The following is a 24315-nucleotide window of genomic DNA, read 5'->3' on the forward strand; positions in this document are numbered from 1 at the left end:
GAGAATCAGTTGATGCTGTGTACTTAGACTTTCACAAGGCCACTGACAAGGTGCCACACACGAGACCACATGAGCCCACGGTACTACAGGAAAAATTCTAGCATGGATAAAGCAGTGGATGATTGGCAGGAGGCAGAGTGGGAATAAAAGAGAGGTTTTTCTGACTGGCTGCCAATGACTAGTGGTGTTCCACAGGGGTCTGTGTTGGGACTGATTCTTTTTACGTTATATGTCAATGATTTGGATGATGAAATTGATGGCTTTGTTGCAAAGTTTGCAGATGATATGAAAACGGGTGGAGGTGCAGGAGGTTTTGAGGAAGAAGAGAGGCTAGAGAAGGACTTAGATTAGGAGAATGGGCAAAGAAGTGACAGACAGAATACAGTCAAGGGAAAATCTGCAGGTGTTGGAAATCCGAGCAACGCACACAAAATGCTGGAGGAACTCAGCAGGCCAGGCAGCACCTATGGAAAGAAAGCAGAGTCAACTTTTCAGACCGAAGCCCTATGGCACGACTGGAGAAAAAAAGCGGAGGAGTAGACTTAGAAGGTGGGGGCGAGGGAAGAGAGAACCACCAGGTAATAGGTGAAACCTGGAAGGAGAGAGATAAAGTAAAGAGCTAGGAAGTTGATTGGTGAGATGAGGTGAGGTGAGGGAGGGAAAAGGCAGAACACAGTGTCGGGAAGTACAACGCCATGCACTTTGGGAGAAGTGAAAGGGTTGACTATTTTCTAAATGGAAAGAAAATACAAAAAACTGAGGTGCAAGAGAACTTGGGAGTCCTTATTCAGGATTCCCTAAATGTTACTTTGTAGGTTGAGTCTGTGGTGAGGAAAGCAAATGTACAAAGGTAATATTAGTATTCATTTCAACAGGACTAGAATATAAAAGTTAAGGATGTAATGTTGAAACTTTATAAAGCATTGATGAGGCCTCACGATGAGCAGGTTTGGACCATTTATCTTACACAGTATGTGCTGAAACTGGAGGGGGTTCAAATGAGGTTAACAAAAATAAGTTCAGGATTGAATAGCCTGTTTTCTGAAGAGCGTTTGATGGCTCTGGGCCTGCATTTGTCAGTGATTTTTAGGTTTAGGACATATACATTTAACAACTGAGTTTGGCTATTAGACTTCATGTCTGAAAATGTACTGTGCATTTAATTTGGAGTGCAGCTCTGAACAATGGGTTCCTAAAAACTATGAATCCCAGTCCAGAAATACTGATTAAAATTCATTTCGATGTCTGTGTAGATGTGAATCAAGTGTGAAGGTTGTACGTAATTTCAAAGAAAGCATTGTCCATACGTTGTAAATATGGAGTTGTCCTTTGATATTTGGCACATAAAATATCGAGCCCCACGTTGGGCCAGCGAGACCTTTCCACCAAAAGGGTCTCCATATTATGCCTGCTTTTCCTTGTTTTGTCAAATAAAGAACCTGCTTTGTATCTACCAGTAATTTTCTCTGGTGATTTCATTCAAGCAACAACATTTGGTGTCAGGAGTGGGATACCTTCGTGACCCATCATGTGGCCAGAGATCTTAACAGTCTAAGTGGGTGAGTATTTTAAAAATTAGCACTCACGCTTTGATCTGTTCGGATCGGTGGTACACGGGAACACAAGGTATCATGAATGCGGAGAACTGAACTGGTAGATATAAAAGTAGCGTGTGCCCGTGCATGTGTGTTTATGTAAGACCCCAGAGTTGGGGCATGTATACTTCTTCGACGAGCTGCATTTTAGTGTACACGTTTTGCAAGTGATGCGAAGGAATACAGCAGGCATCACGAGTCCAGGTGGTCAAAAGTGGTAGATTGTGGAGTACACATTCTGCTCTTTTAAGTATGTGCTGTTTAACTGGTACTCGTCTTTTATATTTTGCCTAGTGTGGGAATTAGTGCGGAGATATTTCAGGGAAGAGGTTTTACCCAGATATATCTGTCAGGATGGCACCTATTGAAGTCAGGCAACATCAGGTACTGATTTGTGCCACAAGTTCACTGACCTTTTTTGAATATAACAGGCATTCAAATAAAGTGCCCTTACACTCATTGTGTTTTTAAAATATTGTAATCATTTACTTGTTTGCATTTCACTTTTCTTCACTCCGCTCTTACTTTACTCTTTTTTATCCTTTGCTTTTTCTTTATCCACACCTTATTACTTTATCCATACTCTCTAATCTGTTGAACCCCCCCCCCCCCCCACTATTTAATTTAGAGCCCTATCCACAGCTCTGGTTATGCAGTTCCCTAGGATTCAGGTCCCATCACGGTTCAGGTGGAGCCTGTTCCATTGGTATAGCTCCCTCCTTCCCCAATGAATTGCAAATAGATTGGTATGCCCCTAATGCGCCAAGCCTCACAAAACGCTCATTTTTTAAAACTCTGCTCTCCAACCTGTGCAAAGCTATCTCCCTCTTCAAATTGATTGGTCCACCGCTAATGCTGAAGTTAATTCATTTTAAATGCTCTTCAGTTGAACTGTTTGGTTGAGGACAACTTTATATCTAACTGTGGTTACAAGAAATGTCAATCTTTCTAATTTCAGTCACCTAAATTTAAATAGAACTCAAAGTTTACTTCTCAGTCTATATTATTGCACATACTGCAGGTATGAATGAATCACTAATTAAAACTCTTTTCTAATCTGAGATGTTCCTTCTCTTTCACACAGAGTGGAAATCAAAGAGCAATTCTGAATCATAAAACCAAGAGTGAAAACATACAGAAAATCTATATAAATGCATTTTCTAGGACAATAAGTACTTGCCTGAAGCAGTCTGCAAGGTAATGCCAGCAGGGACCTGGATTGGAAGACTAATGGCTGAGGATAATGCGAGAGTAGTTGATATTCCTGAAGAGTTCTGAGCAAACAGAGTGCAGATACTTACAACAAAAGGTTGTTATATTCCACTAATATGTAAAAAAAATTACTTGGGTCTTGATGAACAGTCTTCAGATCAGACTGAAGCTGTGATTTTATATTAATGATAATCACTTCAGACAAATAATATACACTTTTATAAACTAAGTCAGTACAATAGCTCCAAATCTAAACAGGGTTAGGGTGACGAATATCATGAAAAAGATTGAACCTAGACCATGGAAGTGAACATTCCAGAAAGCCCGTTCTACTTCTAAGGGATACATGGGGTGCCACGGTAGTGTAGTGGTTAGCACAATGCTTTACAGTTGCAGCAACCTGGGTTCAATTCCAGCAGCTGCCTGCAAGGAGTTTCCTCCGGGTGCCCCAGCTTCCTCCAACAGACCAAAGACATACAGGTTGGTAGGTTAATTGGTTATTCTAAATTGCCTCAGTTAGGCTAAGATTAAATTGGCAGTTACTGGGCAGCATGGCTCAAAGGGCTATAATATAGAAAATAGGTGCAGGAGTAGGCCATTCGGCCCTTCGAGCCTGCACCGCCATTTATTATGATCATGGCTGATCATCCAACTCAGAACCCCGCCCCAGCCTTCCCTCCATACCCCCTGATCCCCGTAGCCACAAGGGCCATATCTAACTCCCTCTTAAATATAGCCAATGTACTGGCCTCAACTGCTTCCTGTGGCAGAGAATTCCACAGATTCACCACTCTCTGAGTGAAGAAGTTTTTCCTAATCTCGGTCCTAAAAGGCTTCCCCTTTATCCTCAAACTGTGACCCCTTGTTCTGGACTTCCCCAACATCGGGAACAATCTTCCTGCATCTAGCCTGTCCAATCCCTTTAGGATTTTATACGTTTCAATCAGATCCCCCCTCAATCTTCTAAATTCCAACGAGTACAAGCCCAGTTCATCCAGTCTTTCTTCATATGAAAGTCCTGCCATCCCAGGAATCAATCTGGTGAACCTTCTTTGTACTCCCTCTATGGCAAGGATGTCTTTCCTCAGATTAGGGGACCAAAACTGCACACAATACTCCAGGTGTGGTCTCACCAAGGCCTTGTACAACTGCAGTAGTACCTCCCTGCTCCTGTACTCGAATCCTCTCGCTATAAATGCTAGCATACCATTCGCCTTTTTCACCGCCTGCTGTACCTGCATGCCCACTTTCAATGACTGGTGTATAATGACACCCAGTTCTCGTTGCACCTCCCCTTTTCCTAATCGGCCACCATTCAGATAATAATCTGTTTTCCTATTTTTGCCACCAAAGTGGATAACTTCACATTTATCCACATTAAATTGCATCTGCCATGAATCTGCCCACTCACCCAACCTATCCAAGTCACTCTGCATCCTCTTAGCATCCTCCTCACAGCTAACACTGCCACCCAGCTTCGTGTCATCCGCAAACTTGGAGATGCTGCATTTAATTCCCTCATCCAAGTCATTAATATATATTGTAAACAACTGGGGTCCCAGCACTGAGCCTTGCGGTACCCCACTAGTCACTGCCTGCCATTCTGAAAAGGTCCCGTTTATTCCCACTCTTTGCTTCCTGTCTGCTAACCAATTCTCCATCCACATCAATACCTTACCCCCAATACCATGTGCTTTAAGTTTGCACACTAATCTCCTGTGTGGGACCTTGTCAAAAGCCTTTTGAAAATCCAAATATACCACATCCACTGGTTCCCCCCTATCCACTCTACTAGTTACATCCTCAAAAAATTCAATGAGATCCGTCAGACATGATTTTCCCTTCACAAATCCATGTTGACTTTGTCCGATGATTTCACCGCTTTCCAAATGTTCTGTTATCACATCTTTGATAACTGACTTCAGCAGTTTCCCCACCACCGACGTTAGGTTAACCGGTCTATAATTCCCCGGTTTCTCTCTCCCTCCTTTTTTAAAAAGTGGGGTTACATTAGCCACCCTCCAATCCTCAGGAACTAGTCCAGAATCTAACGAGTTTTGAAAAATTATCACTAATGCATCCACTATTTCTTGGGCTACTTCCTTAAGCACTCTAGGATGCAGACCATCTGGCCCTGGGGATTTATCTGCCTTCAATCCCTTCAATTTACCTAACACCACTTCCCTATTAACAAGTATTTCGCTCAGTTCCTCCATCTCACTGGACCCTCTGTCCCCTACTATTTCTGGAAGATTATTTATGTCCTCCTTAGTGAAGACAGAACCAAATTAATTATTCAATTGGTCTGCCATGTCCTTGCTCCCCATAATCAATTCACCTGTTTCTGTCTGTAGGGGACCTACATTTGTCTTTACCAGTCTTTTCCTTTTTACATACCTATAAAAGCTTTTACAGTCAGTTTTTATGTTCCCTGCCAGTTTTCTCTCATAATCTTTTTTCCCCTTCCTAATTAAGCCCTTTGTCCTCCTCTGCTGAACTCTGAATTTCTCCCAGTCCTCAGGTGAGCCACTTTCTCTGGCTAATTTGTATGCTGCTTCTTTGGAATTGATACTATCCCTAATTTCTCTTGTCAGCCACGGGTGCACTACCTTCCTTGATTTCTTTTGCCAAACTGGGATGAACAATTGTTGTAGTTCATCCATGCAACCTTTAAATGCTTGCCATTGCATATCCACCGTCAATCCTTTAAGTGTCATTTGCCAGTCTATCTTAGCTAATTCACGTCTTATACCTTCAAAGTTACCCCTCTTTAAGTTCAGAACCTTTGTTTCTGAATTAACTATGTCACTCTCCATCTTAATGAAGAATTCCACCATATTATGGTCACTCTTACCCAAAGGGCCTCTCACGACAAGATTGCTAATTAACCCTTCCTCATTGCTCAAAACTCAGTCCAGAATAGCCTGCTCTCTAGTTGGTTCCTCGACATGTTGGTTCAAAAAACCATCCCGCATACATTCCAAGAAATCCTCTTCCTCAGCACCCTTACCAATTTGGTTCACCCAATCTACATGTAGATTGAAGTCACCCATTATAACTGCTGTTCCTTTATTGCACACATTTCTAATTTCCTGTTTAATACCATCTCCGACCTCACTGCTACTGTTAGGTGGCCTGTACACAACTCCCACCAGTGTCTTCTGCCCCTTAGTGTTACGCAGCTCTACCCATATCGATTCCACATCTTCCCGGCTTATGTCCTTCCTTTCTATTGCGTTAGTCTCTTTAACCAGCAACGCCACCCCACCTCCTCTCCCTTCATGTCTATCCCTCCTGAATATTGAATATCCCTGAACGTTGAGCTCCCATCCTTGGTCACCCTGGAGCCATGTCTCTGTGATCCCAACTATATCATAATCATTAATAACAATCTGCACTTTCAATTCATCCACCTTATTACGAATGCTCCTTGCACTGGCACAAAGCCTTCAGGCGCTCTTTTACAACTCTCTTAGCCCTTATACAATTATGTTGAAAAGTGGCCCTTTTTAATGCTTGCCCTGGATTTGTCGGCCTGCCACTTTTACTCTTCTCCTTAGTACTTTTTGCTTCTACCCTCACTTTACACCCCCCGTCTCTCTGCACTGGTTCCCATCCCCCTGTTGTGAACTAACCTCCTCACGCCTAGCCTCTTTAATTTGATTCCCACCCCCCAACCATTTTAGTTTAAAGTCACCTCAGTAGCCCTCGCTAATCTCCCTGCCAAGATATTGGTCCCCCTAGGATTCAAGGGTAACCCGTCCTTTTTGTACAGGTTATGCCTGCGCCAAAAGAGGTCCCAATGATCCAAAAACTTGAATCCCTGCCCCCTGCTCCAATCCCTCAGCCATGCATTTATCTTCCACCTCATCGCATTCCTACTCTCACTGTCGCGTGGCACAGGCAGTAATCCCGAGATTACTACCTTTGCGGTCCTTTTTCTCAACTCCCTTCCTAGCTCCCTATATTCTCCTTTCAGGAACTCATCCCTTTTCCCACTCACATAACATTGTTGGCCCAGTTCAACTATCCTAAGTTCTATCAGTGCACTCCACACCCCAATTAATTCACAGCTATCTTCTCTCCTCCATTTTCTACAAATTCCACCTCCATCCTCTTGATCCACATACTACCACCTTCACTTCCACCCTGTCCTCCCCTTGGATTTGACAAAATTAACATGTTGCAGCACATGAAGGTCATTCTTTAATTTTATAAAACCAATCATTTTGCCTCAACTGTTTAATATGCATTTGTAACTGCCAACCAAATACTAGGCTTTTATTATAATACTTTCAGACTGAGGAGTACAAATAGAAATTACATGGAAAATTTGTGCCCTGGGGTCTCAGTTTGATAACATGGCACACATGGACAAAATTACTGTAGATAACTTCATTCCCAATCCTCCACAAATACACGGTATGTTACTAGCATGGGTGGAGCATTGGCTGGTCGGCAGAAAACAGAGTGGGAATAAAGGGATCCTATTTTGGTTGGCTGCAGGTTACCAGTGGAGTTACACAGGGGTTGGTGTTGGGACCACTGTTTTTTTTTTAAGACAATGTATGTCAATGATTTGGACTACAGTATTAATGGATTTGTATCATCGGCAAATTTTGCCACAAAGATAGGTGGAGGAGCGGGTAGTGTTCAGGAAACAGAAAGCCTGCAGAGAGACTTTGATAGTTGAGGGAAATGGGCAAAGAAGTGGCAAATGAAATACAATGTTGGAAAGTGTATGGTCATGCACTTTGGTGGAAGAAATAAACAAGCAGACTATTACTTAGGTGGGGAGAGAATTCAAAATGCAGAGATGCAAAGGGACTTAAGGTATCTTGCACAAGGACTCCCAAAGGTTAACCTCCAAGTTGAGTGAGTTGTGAAGAAGGTGATTACAATGTTGGCATTCATTTCTAGAGGTATAGAATATAAGAGCAGGGATGTGATGTTGAGGCTCTATAAGGCACTCGTGAGACCACACTTGCAGGACTGTGTGCAGTTTTGGGCTCCTTATTTTAGAAGGGATATACTGACATCGGAGAAGGTTCAGAGAAGATTCACAAGAATGATTCCAGGAATTAAAGGGTTACCGCATGACAAATGTCTGGCAGCTCTTGGGCTATATTCCCTGGAGTTCAGGAAAATGAGGGGGGTGGATCTCATAGAAATATTCTGAATGTTAAAAGGCCTGAACAGATTAGATATGGCAAAGTTATTCCCCATGGTAGGAGAGTCTAGGACAAGAGGGCATGACTTCAGGACTGAAGGATGTCCATTTAGAACTGAGATGCAGAGAAATTACTTTAGTCAGAGTGGTAAATCTGAGGAATGTGTTGTCACCAGTGGCTGTGGAGGCCAAGTCATTGGGTGTATTTAAGACAGAGATAGATAGGTTCTTGATTAGCCAGGGCATCAAAGGGTATGGGGTGAAGGCAGGGGAGTGGGGATGACTGGAAGAATTGGATCAGCGCATGATTGAATGGCGGAGCAGACTCAATGGGCCAAGTGGCCTACTCCTATATCTCATGGTCTCTCATTTAAAAGAGCAATGGAAATAATCAATATAGCACTTACAGGTTCTACAGATGTAAAATTCTGAACACTTCCACCAGCAGGAATCACAGCAGAAGCTTCAAAAAGAAACACAAGATTTTACTACATGATTTTGCAACCTATACAGCTTAATCCACAAATTGTAATTGACATTGACAAATAAATTTAAATAGGAGTACAAGTTAAATGTGTTGCAAGGAATATGTTACTGAAGGTTATATCCTGGAGATGTTCTTAGTCAGCCTCTTTTGTACAATTAATAACCTGGAATGAAAAAGATTAGCTTTGGAAGATTAATGCCTAGAAATTGGATTGGACACTCCACCGATAAAGTAAAATAGCATTGCCTTTGGTTCTAACGGCAAACTTATTTCCCTCTAATTGAAACAGTGGTAGCTACTAAAAAGAACAAACAGATTTGGGATGTTTCACACCAAGTGTGATGCCCTACAATAGGGCCACACTTCCAACACAGCTGCCTGCACTTTATAAGGCAACAATCATAAAAGGAAGGAAGTCCTGTTTGATAACCTAATGCCAACCAGATAGCAGACACATGCAATATGGCTGCTGCAGAAGAAAGGATGAATTGCAGGGGGCGGGGTGAAAGAGAGATGTCCAAGATTCATTCCAAGTGACATAGAATCCTCAGAAAAATAGACGTGGCTGACAAGATGTCCTATATGACAAGTTGGCTATAGACAGGCCAATGACACAATAATGACAAAAATCATAGAAAATTTTATGCAGCAAGAGAGCTGGTCATTGACTTGACATAGGAGGTACAGTGCACATGCTTCGGTCTTCATCAACGGTGCTGAGGTTTAGAATTAAAATTTCCTAAGAACGAACATCACCGATAGCCTGATCTGGTCCTACCATGTAGATGCCATGGACAAGAAAGTTCACCTCTTCTTCCTCAGGAGGCTAAAGAAAAAAAAAAATGGCTTTCCTTATCGACACTTACCTTTTTTTCAATCAATGTGCCAGAGAAAGCACCTATATGTATGCATCACAGTTTGGTATGGTAACTGCTCTGCCTGTGACCACAAGAAACTACAGAAAGCTGTGGCTCTTTTCTCCATGGACTCTTGTCTATACTTCTCACTGCCTCAGTAAAGCAGCCAACATAATGAAGGATCCCACCCACCCCAGAAAGTCTTTCTCCCCATTCCCATTAGACGGAAGATATGAAAGCCTGAAAGCACATACCATTAGGCTCAAGGACAGCTTCTATTTCACTGTTATAAGATTATTAAATGGTTTTGTAGTACAACAAGGTGGACTCAACTAAACAAATCAACATGATATTGCACTTTGCCATCTATCTGTCAGCAATTATTCATAGAACATAGAATGGTACAGCACATTACAGGCTCTTCGGCCCACAAAGTTGTGCTGACCCTCAAACCCTGCCTCCCATATAACCCCCCACCTTAAATTCCTCCATATACCTGTCTAGTAGTCTCTTAAACTTCACTAGTGTATCTGCCTCCACCACGGACACAGGCAGTGCACTCCACGCACCAACCACTCTCCGAGTCAAAAACCTTCCTCTAATATTCCCCTTGAACTTCCCACCCCTTACCTTAAAGCCATGTCCTCTTGCATTGAGCAGTGGTGCCCTGGGGAAGAGGTGCTGGCTATCCACTCTACCTATTCCTATTATCTTGTACACCTCTATCATGTCTCCTCTCATCCTCCTTCTGTCCAAACAGTAAAGCCCTAGCTCCCTTAATCTCTGATCATAATGCATACTCTCTAAACCAGGCAGCATCCTGGTAAATCTCCTCTGTACCCTTTCCAATGCTTCCACATCCTTCCTATAGTTAGGCGACCAGAACTGGACACAGTACTCCAAGTGTGGCCTAACCAGAGTTTCAAAGAGCTGCATCATTACATCGCGACTCTTAAACTCTATCCCTCGACTTATGAAAGCTAACACCCCATAAGCTTTCTTAACTACCCTGTCCACCTGTGAGGCAACTTTCAGGGATTTGTGGACATATACCCCCAGATCCCTCTGCTCCTCCACTACCAAGTGTGCTGCCATTTACTTTGTACTCTGCCTTGGAGTTTGTCCTTCCAAAGTGTATCACCTCACACTTCTCTGGGTTGAACTCCATCTGCCACTTCTCAGCCCACTTCTGCATCCTATCAATGTCTCTCTGCAATCTTCGTGAATCCTCTACACTATCGACAACACCACCAACCTTTGTGTCGTCTGCAAACTTGCTAACCCACCCTTCTATCCCCACACCCAGGTCGTTAATAAAAATCACGAAAAGTAGAGGTCCCAGAACAGATCCTTGTGGGACACCACTAGTCACAATCCCCCAATCGGAATGTACTCCCCCCACCGTGACCCTCTGCCTTCTGCAGGTAAGCCAATTCTGAATCCACCTGGCCAAACTTTCTTGGATCCCATGCCTTCTGACTTTCTGAATAAGCCTACCATGTGGAACTTTGTCAAATGCCTTACTAAAATCCATGTAGATCACATCCACTGCACTACTCTCATCTATATGCCTGGTCACCTCCTCAAAGAACTCTGTCAGGCTTGTTAGACAAGATCTGCCTTCACAAAGCCATGCTGACTGTCCCTGATCAGACCCTGATTCCCTAAATGCCCATAGATCCTATCTCTAAGAATCTTTTCCAACAGCTTTCCCACCACAGACGTAAGGCTCACTGGTCTATAATTACCCGGACTATCCCTACTACCTTTTTTGAACGAGGAGACAACATTCCCCTCCCTCCAATCCTCCGGTACCAGTCCCATGGACAACGAGGACATAAAGATCCTAGCCAGAGGCTCAGCAATCTCTTCCTTCGCCTCATGGAGCAATAGCACTTTATTCTGCATTCTACTATTGTTTTACCTTGTACTGTGTAATGATTTGATCTGTTTAAGCAGCATGCAAGACAAAATTTTCCACTATACCTCAGTACATGTGACAAAAATAAATCAATTCCAATTAGTAATTTCGAAGTCCAGTTCAGGTCTTCACGAGATACGTTAGCACAAATCGCAGACACTGAAAATGCTGCTCTGTCATATACAGATATTAATGGATTGCCATAACGGGACCAATTACATGGCTGTCCCAATTAGTTGAAGTTTTGTGGAAATAGTTAAAAAGGTATTAAAAAAAAAAGACAAACTACCATTTAACTGAGTTACAAATTATGTACTTAAATGAAATAGTACTACAGTACTATAAAACTGTGTATTAGTTCATAATAGTTACTACTGGAGGAATCTGTATTAGTTCATAATTACTACTATTGGAAGAATCCAGTGTATGCTACTATGTCCTTTTGATTGACTGGAAACAATCATTAAGACAGCTCATACTACTCTTCTTAGGCACTAGTATAATTAATGCCTTTTTGAAGCAGGAAGGGACTTCCAACTGTAGCAGTGAGGTGTTGAAAATGTTTGAATAGTCCCACCAGTTGGTTGGCACAAGTTTTCAGAGCCTAATCAGGTACTCCATTGGGGCCTGCTGCTTACAAGGGTTCACCCTCCTGAAAGACAGCCTGATATCGGCCTCCGAGACAAAGATCACAGGGTCACTGGGTGCAGCAGGCATCTTCACAACTGTAGTTGTGTTCTCCCTTTCAAAGTGGGCATAGAAGGCATTGAGTTCATCTGGTAGTGAAGCATCGCTGACATTCATGCTATTGGGTTTCATTTTGAAGGAAGTAATGTACTGCAAACCCTGCTGGAGTTGATGTGCATCCAATGTCATCTCCAACCTCACTCAGAATTGTTTCTTCACTCTTGAACTAGCCCTCCACAAGTCACACTTGGTTCTCTTGTACAGACCTGGGTCACCAGACATCACTGCCACAGATCTAGCCCTTACCTTCAGTAAACAACGAACCTCCTGGTTTGGGGTTGGAAATGTACAGCAAGTTTTCATAAGCACACACTCATCTACACAGGTTTTAATGAAGTCAGTAACAGAGGCATATCCAAGCAGAGTCAAAGATGAATCCCTGAATACAGTCCAGTCCACCAATTCAAAGCAGTCCTGTAAGCGCTCCTGTGTTTCCCTTGAACATACCTTCTTGGTCCTCACTACTAGTGCTGTGGTCTTCAGTCTCTGCCTATACTTAGGGAGTAGAAGTACAGCTAGGTGATCAGACTTTCCGAAATGTGGGCGTGGAATAGCACAGTAGGCATTCTCGATGGTGGTGTAACAGTGGTGGTCCAGTGTGTTGTTTCCTCTGGTAGTACAAGTGATTTGTTGATGGTATTATTTAGTGACTTTTTCAAGCTGGCGTGGTTAAAATCCCCAAAATAGTGACGGCATCAGGATATGCTGCATCATGCACGTTGATCCCATTGTTCAGATCATCCAGAGCCTGTTCGACATTGGCCTGAGGTAGAATGTACAATGCTACTTAAATGAATGCAGAAATCTCCCACAGCAGGTAAAATGGACACCACTTAATTGTGAGATATTCCAGGTCTGGTGAGCAGAATTGGGACAACACAGACATTTGTGCCCCAAGCAGAGTTGATCATGAGGCATACACCTCCACCTCTGCTTTTGAGAGACTCGACAGTCCTATCCTGAGAGTGTATAGTGAACTTGTCAATCTAAATAGCTGCATCCTGTATGGAAGGGGTTAGCCAGGACTTTGTGAAACAAAGGACGCAAACGGTCCTAATGTCCTTCTGATATAGCACCCTCGCTCTGAGATCTTCAATTTTATTTACTAGAGACTACATTTGACAGCAAGATAGTAGGTATTGGGAGTGGAAAACCCCATTTTCTTAAACGCACCTGTATCCCTGACTGGCAGCCACATTTCCTTTGAGGAGTCCAGTGAGAAGTACGGCCACAATTGGCACTGTTTCCATTAGTTTTAAGCAGCGAAAGATTATTCAATTGCATTAAGACATCTTTATTAATTGTACAGACCTTGGAAGCAGTTCTAATTTCAGCAATATTAGACTGAAACAGGAATATTTAATTGCATCCATCGTGCTGTGCTGCACGAGATCACTGTCTTCAAGGTGCCCCAGAAGTCTTGCATGCTGGGCCTTGGGCAGATCCCTCTGAAATGATAACACTGAGCAATTTAAAGTTGTGACTCTCTCCACCTCTGATCCTCCCAGTGAGGACTGGTTTATAAACCCCCGGTTTTCCCAAGTCAATAATCAGCTCCTTAGCCTTACCAATATTGAGTGAGAGGTTGTCGTTGTAGCACCACTCAGCCAGATTTTCAATCTCATTCCTATATGCTGATTTGTCACCACCCTTGATTCAGCCAATGATAGTGGGGTTGCCAGTAGACTTAAATATGGTGTTAGAGTTGTTATAAGAACATAAGAAATAGGAGCAGGAGTAGGCCATCTGCCTGTCAAGCCTGCTCCACCATTCAATAAGGTCTTGGCTGATCTGGCCATGGGCTCATCTCCACCTACCTGCCTTTTCCCCAAAACCCTTAAATTTCCCTACTATGCAAAAATCTATCCAACCTTGTTCTTAACCATACAGTCATAAGTATAAAGCAAGTAGAGCAGAGGGCTAGACACACAGCCTTGTGGTCCACCTGTGCTGATGGAAATTGTGGAGGAGATGTTGCTGCTAGAGACTAGAGTCTACAAGTAAGGAAATTCAGGATCCATTTGCACAAGGAGGTATTGAGGCCAAGATCTTGAAGCTTATTCATTAGCTTTGAGGGGATGATGATACTAAATGCCGAGCTATAGTCGATAAAGAGCATTCTGAAGTATGCATGTTTGCTGTCCAGGTGTTCCAGTGTAGGGTGTTAGTACAGCCTGAGAGAAGAAACAATGAAATGGTACCTGCTGCTAGCCATTGAGACAGTTGGCACGTTCTTCTCAGGCTCCAGTATAATTGAAACTTGCTTAAAGCCTATGGGTACCTCAGACTGCCAAAGCAAGATATTAAAAATATTGGTGAACACTCCAATCAGTTAATCAGCACATGTCTTTAGTGCTTGGCCAGCTATCCCATCTGAGCTGGATGCTTTCTGTGGGTTCATCTTCTTATAAGGATGCTCATGTGATTTCACAGCATTATCGGTGGCTGTGGGACTTAGTGAAGTTCTTCATGTTTTGACAGTCCGAGTGAACAAAGGAGGCATTGAGCTCATGTGGGAGCAAAGCCTTGTTGTCAGCCATGTTGGTTGGTTTCACCTTCTACAAGGTAATGGTATTCAAGTTCTGCCACAGCTGTTGAGCAACCTTCAGTGATTAAGTTTCGTCCAGAATTACCACTTCATCTGTGACGTGATCTTTCCAGAGATCATACCCCGACCTCTTGTACCTTGCTTGGTCACCAGACTTGAATGCCACTGACCTGTCCCTCAGAAGACTAAGGATCTCGTTTTTCATCTAGGGCTTCTGTTTGGGGAAGACTCAATGATTTTGAGGGATCACACTCATACTTTATAAAGTCTGTGACAACTGTCGCGCATTCATTCAGATTCTCTGATGAGTCCTTGAACACGGCCCAATCCACCGACTTGAAACAATCCGTAGCCACTCCTCTGCCACCCATGATCCCCTCTTTGTTCTCATTACTTTTGGAGCCTTGCTCTTTAGCCTCTGCCTATATGCAGGTAGAAGGACAGCCAAGTGATCAGATTTCCTGTAATGCAGTCTGGGCATGGAATAGCCGAGACCACATCCATGGAGCAGGACAAGGACAGGATCAGACACCCTTCATAGCCCAAGGGTGAGGGTGAGACCTTCAATTATCACACACAAACAGATTATGGAACATGGCAGCAGGCACAGAACTGTGTCTACCACTGGAATCAGATCTGTTAGGTCTTGACCTCAAATGTTTATTCCCCTTCATAGACACTACTTGACCTGCCCATTTCCCCCAACATGCGTTGCTCTGGATTTCTAGCATCTGCAGAATCTCGAGTTTATTGTATGAAATTTTGTCTTTAGTGGCAGTGAACAAAGATCTATAAACTACAAAAAAAAGAGGAAGTGTCCATTTAGAAATCTGATTGCAGAGGGGAATAAGCTGTTCCTAAATATTTCAGCACTAATGGAAACCAAAAGGAAAAGTTCCATAATGACAGCAAATCAACTACCTTTCCCATTAGGAACAATTTTTAGCGAAAAGCTTGCACTTGCACGAATCACGCAGACTGAATTACCATTGTTTGTGCTTGCTGCCATCTACAGATAGAAATAATCCTTTTCCCGCAGTTCCTCTATATTTCCTCTTTTCCAAACAGCACTGCTGAAATTGAATATTTAATCAACATTACCCCTAATCAGTCATAATTTTTATTCTATTACAATTGTGGATCAAGTCATAATTGTATTTATGTAAAAAAATGCAATCTTATAATTCAAGTTGAAAGCAATTAATCTGTTAGATTCATCTATTCACAGTGAGTACATTGATGGCAAAAATTAAATGGTGGTTTTCATTAGAGAAATCAATATACGAGAACAAGATCATTCAGGATTGGAAATAAATTGACCTTCAGAAAGGATTGGGAGTAGTGAATGGATTGGTATTTGCCCCTTTTTAAAAAAAAATTATGTTCCTCAAGGACTAACTAGTCAATGAGTATACAAGGTAATATTTCTTACTGATACCCCTAATGAAGTCTGTGTTTAATTTACTGAAACACCACAGGATCCAAGTACAAAACTTAAAATATTTTTTAAATCAGGAAAACATTATTTCCAAAAGAGTATAATGTGATAATGTGTTGCAGGCAGCATGCTAATAGCAAAAATAAAAGCAGCCGCCCCTCATAAATGGGGAGAACATTAAACATTAAGAAACTATATTTACCTCTTTTGGCTAAACAATTGATACCTTGAGTTCAAGTAACTGTTTAATAATCAAATATTCAATATAAAATCACAGAAACTAAGCTTCTATTTATTGTTATAACCTAGATGCCCCTGGCAGCATAAAACTACAGATTTGGTTAGCCATCCAATTACTGAGATTCTGCAGATGCCAGATCCAAATCCAGAGGAACAATCACAAAGTGCTGGAGGAACTCAAAAGGTCAGGCAGCATTTATGTAGAAGAATGAACAGTCAACATTTTGTCATCAGGACTAGAAAGGAAAGCGGAAAGAAGTCAGAATAAGGTGGGGGAAGATTAAAAAACTCTCTTGCATATGGCAGTTGAGACAGCTCACTACTGCAACCCATACTCACACCTGTTCTACAATCCCAATTTGTCTCCCGATATTAGGCCTTCTGCTCTAGAACAGCAGATTAATGCAGTGGCAGAGTCACTTTTCAGTTTCAGCAACCCAGATTCAATCCTGAACTTGGTACTGTCTGCACATAGTTTGCATATTCTAAGACATGCATTTACATTGGCATACTAGTTTATTGCTATATTCCAAAGATGAATAGGTTAGTAGATTAATTGGCAACTGAAAAGGTGCTCTAATGACTATGTGAGAGGCAGAATTTGCTGATTATATTGGGGTGACGTGGGTAGAGGAGATCTAATAGGAATGTGGAAAATATAAATTGAGATTAATAAAGGATTTTTGTAACTGAGTGCTTGAGGGCCAGCACAGACTTGGCAAGTCAGAGGAATAGTTTTCATGATATATGACTTGATTACCTCTCCACTGGCACATATATTAAAGACTCATTCAAACCCAGGAGCAAATATATTGTTTATTTCTTTTTTTAAGAGCCTGCTTTCATGATAATATTGGGAACACGGTCTCAGTTCAAATGAGCCATTCTTTTTGGTTCAGGTTTTCCTCCAATATGATCAACTTGAACAGAGATAGATTGAGGTAATCAAATGTACCTAATGAAGTTCACAACCCGGAAGAGAAGCTTCAGTCCTCATACACCAAAATGTGCTCTTAAATTCAGCAAATACATTAATATAATTTCACCATGGACATATAATATTGATCCCTGTATTTTGTTTACTGCAGGCCCCTTTGTGAAGTCCTTTTGGACCATGTAACCTATTTTAGATGAGATAGTAAACCAAATCCACATTTTTCACCTTAAAGCAGAACAGACAAGTTACACACTAGTCTGACTAATATTTATCATTCAAATCAAGAATAATTCAAACTCACCTGGGGGCGGGTGTAAAGCTTGAGTTTTCTGATGAAGTTCTAGCATGATTGGCTGGTGATTATTCTCTCTGAACAAGCCTTCCATAGCTCTGGATTGGAGAAGCTTGTTCTCCCAAAGCTCCATTACATGAAAGACAAAGTATTAAAATTGATTAAAACAGGATAAAAATTCATTCGATTTAAAATAATTCACAAAATTGAAGAACATTTGCTAAGCTACTGAATATACGTTACTACATAGCTACTGAATAATCTATGATTGTCTCACCTTAATCATGAATTACTAAAAGAAATAATTACTCAGTAATATGCCAAGCTGTAATATTGTTAAGTTGCAGAATTATCTAGAAACAGTGAACCAAGTTGCACATACATAGATTCTGAAACCGTAATATCTGATTTTAAAAAAACAGAATGACTGATAGAAAGGTAGAAAGCATTTTGAAAAACTAACTTTCAAAATCTTCTACAAACAGCAGTCGATCATTATTAACATTAGATTGCTAGATATTGTTAACTGAATATACAAGGATAGATGATGAAGCCAATACAAGTTGGTTTGCAAATAACCTTAGATTTACTGAACAATGGAAAAAAGCTAAACGACATATTTATGAACATTTCTCTGCCCAAGTACATTAAGTTAATTCATTAATCGAAGTACATATGTGTCACCATATACAACCCTGAGATTCATTTTCTTGTAGGCACACTCAATAAATCCAATAACCATAACAGAATCAATAAAAGACTGCACCAACAGGGTGGACAACCAGTGTGCAAAATACAAACTGCAAATACAAAAGGAAAGAAATGAGCAAGAAAGATCAAGAACATAGGATGAAGAGACTAGAAAGTGAGTCCATAGGTTGTAGGAACAGTTCAGTGATGGGGCACATGAAACTGAGTGAAGTTATCCCCTCTGGCTAAAGAGCCCCATGGCTGAGGGTTAATAATTGCTCCTGAACCTGGTGGTGAGTCCTGAGGCTCCTGCACCTTCTTTCTGATGGCAGCAACTAGAAGTGAGCATGTCCTGGGTAGTAGAGGTCCCTGATGATGGATACTGCTTTCCTACAACAGCATTCTATGTAGATATGTTCTATAGTGGGGAGGGCTTTACCCATGATGGATTGGGCAGTGTCCCCTACTTTTTTGTGGGATTTTCTACTCAATAGCATTGATGTTTCCATAACAAGCTGTGACGCAGCCAGTCAATAGACAGTATTCTCCACCACACGTCCACAGAAGTTTGTCAAAGTTTTAGATGCCAGGCCGAATCTTTCAAGGAAGTAGAGGCACTGCCGTGCTTTCTTCGTAACCATATGTTAGCAATCAGCTATAGCTGGTGGCATTCTCATTTACCTTCTGCCCTTGTTCATTTTGCTAATATTGCTTTAACTAGAGAGATACTTTGCATTGTATGTATAATGTACACTGCATTGGCAGTGCATTAGTGATGGAAGGAAAGAACGCTTAGAGTAGTGAATGGGTGTCAATCAAGCCAGCTGTTTTGTCCTGGATGGTGTCCACTTAGTTTTAAAAACTTGTGCACATTCATCTAGGTAAGTGCAGAGTCCACCATCATGTTACAGACTTGCACCCAGTAGAGTGGAATGGCTTTAGGCATCTGGAAGCTAATTGCTGACTCCAAGATACCCAGCCCCTGACCCACTCTTTCAGCCACAGCAATTATTAGGTGGTCCAGTTAGGTTTCTATCATCCCTGGAACAGTGAAGTTGGGTGACTCATTGAGATAATGATACTGAAGGTTGAGAGTAGGTGGTTAGATTCTCTCATTAGCTCTTTGTAAAAATAACAGCCATTAAAATATGTCTAGAACTTGCTGCCTGCAAACATGGATTGCTTCATTTTCTGGAAAGATTCAAATGGGAATGAACATTGTCCAATTAACAACCTCATAATAGAAGGTGACAGGTAAAGATACTCAGGCAGAAGAAATTGCCCTGAAGTTGTTCTCTGGTGATGTCCAAGGCTGGAATGATATGTCGCCAACTACAAATGTCTTCTTTTATGATGGATATGATCCCAATCACTGGAATGACTTCTTCTTAACAACCATTGATTTCAATTTTCCAGCACTCCTTTATGCTGGATTCGTTTATATACTACCTCTATGTTAAGGTCACTAATTCTCACTCCTATCTGGAATTCAAAGTCTTGTACCATGTTTGGCAGTGACGGTTCTATAGCCCGGTGCCTTGGCAAACCCAAAATGGGGATCAGCAAGCAAAATACAGGTGTATACATCTTGTTTGAAAACACTGTTGACAACAGCTATGCTGATAACTGAAGAGATGTGCTGTGGTTGAGATCGATGGCCTCCAACCACTAGAACAAACTTACTGTGATACTTATACAAATTCTTTGTGACTATTATGATACATCTCAACAATGCACATACAAAGCCATTATCTTTATTCTGTTGTTTGTATCAACCAATTTTCTAAGCCATGTTAATCATTTGGCAGATTTCATAAACTTTAACAGTCTCTTGAGAGGGGCTTTTTCCAAATATTTCTGGGAATTCATATGAAATCCAATTCTCCTAACCACTACTTAAATTGCCCTTTTCAAAAATTTCTATCCGGTTCCTCAAGCATGATCTACACTTTAATAACTCAAGCTGAAATTAGCTGATCAGTTGAATTCTTTAAGGTGCTCAGTCACTTCCTCCTTAACTTTACAACAATATTTTGGTCATAGATCTACAAATCACTAACTCTAATATTTTTAAATAGTAACTTCAGGCACTGTTCTTTACTTTGTAAGTTGTGACATACACAACTTTCCAATCTAACAAGCAGTCAATTAATCATTGACCATTGTGGAATCTGGTGATTTTGTGATCCAAACGGGTTCCTTGGAAGTCGAGAATGAGGCATAAAACTTATTGTTTAATAATGTTATAAGAATGAAAAGTTGTAATTGTCCCATACTAAAAACTAACTCACTAAAATAAAATTATTCCAGTGATAAGAATAGGCTATGAAATAACCAGAATGAGTCATGTGACTCTTGCAGAAGAGAAACTTCTAGAAAAATACAGAATCAGCTATACTACAATAACTGAAAAATTGACGAAACAATTTTATGTGCTTAATAAAGAAAATAGGAAATGATAAACTACAAGAAAAATTGCAACTTTGCACTCGATTTCAACAACATCTACAATGTTTTCACATTTCCTTAAAAACATTGGAAGGGAAACTATCCAATCATGGGGACATGACACATTACAAAGTTCAAAGTAAATTTTATTATCAGCATACACAGATGTCACCACATACAACCCTGAGATTCATTTCATTTTCCTGTGGGCATACTCAGCAAATCTATAGTATAGTAACTATAACATGGAAAGCAGTATCATAGGAAAGGCAGATGAGCTCAGGGCATGAATCAACACCTGGAATTTTGACATTGCAACCATTAGTGAGACTTGGTTGCAGGAGGGGTGGGACAAGCAGTTCTACATTCTGGGGTTCCGTTGTTTTAAACGTGACAAAGCAGAAGGGATTAAAGGAGGAGGGGTGGCGTTATTAGTCAAGGAAAATGTCACAGCAGTGCTCAGTCAGAACAGACAGGAGAACTCATCTAGCGAGGTGTTATGAATGGAATTGAGAAGTCAGAAAGGTATGACTATGTTAATGGGGCTATATTACAGACAATCCAACAGTCCTAGAGATTTAGACTAACAAATTTGTAAAGAGATCACGATAAGGTTGTTATTGTAACTGTTGTCATCAGTTCTGATGAAGGGTCTCAGCCCAAAATGTCAACTGTACTTTTTTTTGCATAGATGCTGCTTGGCATGCTGAGTTCCTCCAATATTTTGTATGTGTTACTTGGATTTCCAACATCTGCAGATTTTCTCCTGTGTGTGGTTATTATAGTATGTGACTAACTTCCCACATACTGATTGGGATTTCCATACTGTAAAAGGACTAGATGGGATAGAATTTGTCAAATGTGTTCAGGAAGGATTCCTTCATCAGTGTGGAGAAGTCCCAATGAGACAGCATGCAATTCTGGATCTGCTATTAGGGAATGAGACAGGGCAGGTGACAGAAGTTTGTGTAGGGGAACATTTTACATCCAGTGACCACAATGCCATTAGTTTTAAAGTAAATATGCAAAAAGATAGGCCTGATCAGCAGGCTGACATTCTAAATTGGTAAGTGTGGACTGGGTCAGGCTTTTTTCCTAGCAAAGGTGTACTTGGTAAGTGGGAGGTCTTCAAAAGCAAAATTTTGAGAGTATAAACCTTATATGTCCCTGTCAGAACAAAAGGTAAAGATAACATGTATAAGGAACCTTGGTTTTCAAGAGATATTGAGACTCTGAATAAGAGAAAAAAAAAGGGTGCATAGCAGGTATAGGCAGGTAAGAACAAATAAGGAACTTATTAAGTATAAGAAATGCAAGAGAACACTAAAGAAAGAAATCAGAGGGTTAATAGAAGGAATGAAGTTGCTCTAGCAGACAAGGTGAAGGAGAATCCTAAGGGATTCTACAGATATGTTGAAAGCAAAAGGATTGCAAGGGACAAAATTGGTCCTCTGGAAGATCAGAATGTTAATTCATGTGTGGAGGCAAAACAGATGGAGGAGATTTTGTAGGATTTTCATTTTTTTTTGCTTCCATTAATTTCAATGAAACAAAATCCCGAGTTTGTTGTTAGTTAAGTTTTCTTGATGTATAACATACGGTCTTCCTCAACTTTAACTTTAAAAAGTAATTGACTATTGTAAATTATGATTTTCAGTTATTAATCAAGAAACCAGTATTTCATAATAGAATTGGAAAACAATTATCTGCTTTATATAAAAAAACTGAAAACAGCATACTTAAAAATTAGTTTTCTCTATCACTAATTTTTACTCTATTAAACATGTAAGTGAAATCTACGAGCCACTGAAGTTATTAAAGATTTTACTCTCCATCCACTCAAATAAAATTACATTTATTGAGAGATTCACTGCTGCTTTATGCTCATCAATTGATACAACTGTTACTTTGAAGTTATTCTTGCATTCACAGAGGTGATCCATGAAACTGAAATTAAACACTTCACTGGCGATATTAGCTTACAATTTTAGATTCTAACCAAAGTTTCTTTCATTCATTAGAATTTACACACAACAACTTTATTACAAGATGCAAGTCATTTAAAAATATAAAAGTTAGACATTAAAAAAAAGATATGTTTTGGTAAGTAAAACAAAACACTTACCTGTTTTAAATCCTTGAGAATATGATCATCAATGCCTTCTTCAAGAAAAAAGTCATGCACATTGTTGATGACATCCTCAATAACAGATTTATAAAGTTTTGGCTAAAAGGAAAAAAAATAAGACAATTTCATTTGCACTCAGACTTTTACATTGGTATTCATTCCTTCCTCTCCCAGAAGATTGCATAATAATATAAGGCAGCACAACATAATTACAACAGGGTAAAATATCTTCAGTTCTGATGAAGGGCTTCAATCCAAAGCGATAACAATTCCTCTCCCCCCTCAAATGCTGGTTGACCACGGAGTTCCTCCAGCACACTGTTGCTCTGGGCATATTACTACTGTCTAACCATATCAATCTGCCTGTCAATTTTTGCAACTGAGGCCTCATATACATGAACAGTGTATAATACTCCAAAGCAAGTTTTTTTTTTCCTGAACATTTAGGTGGAGGTGCAATAGCCCATATTGGAGGAAGTACAAATGCAAATAACAAACTCTTAGACAGTCCTCATAAAATCATTAGCAAGTGCAGAAATTATCCAGACATACAGTAATGTTTAACTAGTCTCTATTTTATCCAACATTACAGATGGATTATGCAGATATTATCACTTTGCTGTTGTGGAACCTTACATCAGACTTATTAAAATTCCTTCAATAGAGCAAAATTGCTCATTTATTTCATTGCTCCACATAAATTCTTCTATTTTGTCTTTAATATTGGGCACCCGACAATATGACAAATGCAAACACAGCCCAAGACACCAACCCTTTAATTGTGTAGCTGCCTCTGTACATTTCTTCCTCTCGAAAAAATAGTAAAAATCACAGAAGTTCGTCAAAATCTTGACTCGTACTCGCTCAACGGCGCAGATTTGAAAGTCTTATGGCACGCTTTAAAGAGCTCAATTTAAAGTTTAATACATTTGCCTTATGTTGCCGTACTTTCAGTAACGCAGTCAATCTCTAAACTTATAAAGAGAACTTCACAGTCGAGGGCAGTTTTGACTTTGGTTGCTCGACACGACTTCTGCAATATAAATCTCGTGTTGCTGAACAGTGGCAGTACAAGGATTGTAACCCAAAATTGACCTGGCCTTTTTAACGCCTATCGGATGAGAAGCAGAGTTATAGTCTAATTATTAGGCTTTGAGAACACAAAATAAGTACATAACAATTCTGCATTACCTCAAAGCCAACGACACACGATGTGAAATTTCCCAAATTTTGTCCCATGTTCCTATATTATTTTTAAACCACAGCCCTGTTTTAATAGAAGAACGTTTAAACTCCAGCCTGCAAATACAGCAAGTTGAAAGAAAAATCGGCATCCCGTAAATACTATAAAAACTGGGTACTTACCACCAGATTTACATTCGCCGAATAGGCCATGTCCTTACCATTCGGCCACCTCGCCTGAACTACCGGTAACTACGCTCGTGAGGTCATATCACTTGAAGCCATGACGTCGACTGCAGGCCCGAAGGATGGGCGGGAACCGTGGGTCGACGCCATGAGGAAATAGGGTTCAGCTGCCGCCCGCAAGAACAAGGTACGGTTACTGATTAAAAAGAGTGACCCAAGAGGGGCAAAGGACGATCA

At 40.7% G+C, this 24315-nt stretch overlaps 1 protein-coding gene across 1 annotated transcript in view; it reads right to left on the reverse strand.

The window, feature by feature from the left end:
• gtf2a1l (general transcription factor IIA, 1-like) overlaps window positions 1–24105 on the reverse strand; it is a 54372-nt gene extending 30267 nt beyond the window's left edge. The window contains exons 1-5 of the mRNA XM_072264935.1: window positions 24076–24105; window positions 22708–22809; window positions 17454–17571; window positions 8385–8440; window positions 2776–2869 (exon numbers count right to left, since the gene is read on the reverse strand). Coding sequence (XP_072121036.1) covers window positions 2776–2869; window positions 8385–8440; window positions 17454–17571; window positions 22708–22809; window positions 24076–24105 — 400 coding nt within the window. The remainder of the gene's footprint in view (window positions 1–2775; window positions 2870–8384; window positions 8441–17453; window positions 17572–22707; window positions 22810–24075) is intronic.
• Window positions 24106–24315: the final 210 nt, after the last annotated feature.

Source organism: Mobula birostris, chromosome 8 (genome assembly GCF_030028105.1).
Source record: "Mobula birostris isolate sMobBir1 chromosome 8, sMobBir1.hap1, whole genome shotgun sequence".
NCBI classification, from domain to species: Eukaryota; Metazoa; Chordata; class Chondrichthyes; order Myliobatiformes; family Myliobatidae; genus Mobula; species Mobula birostris.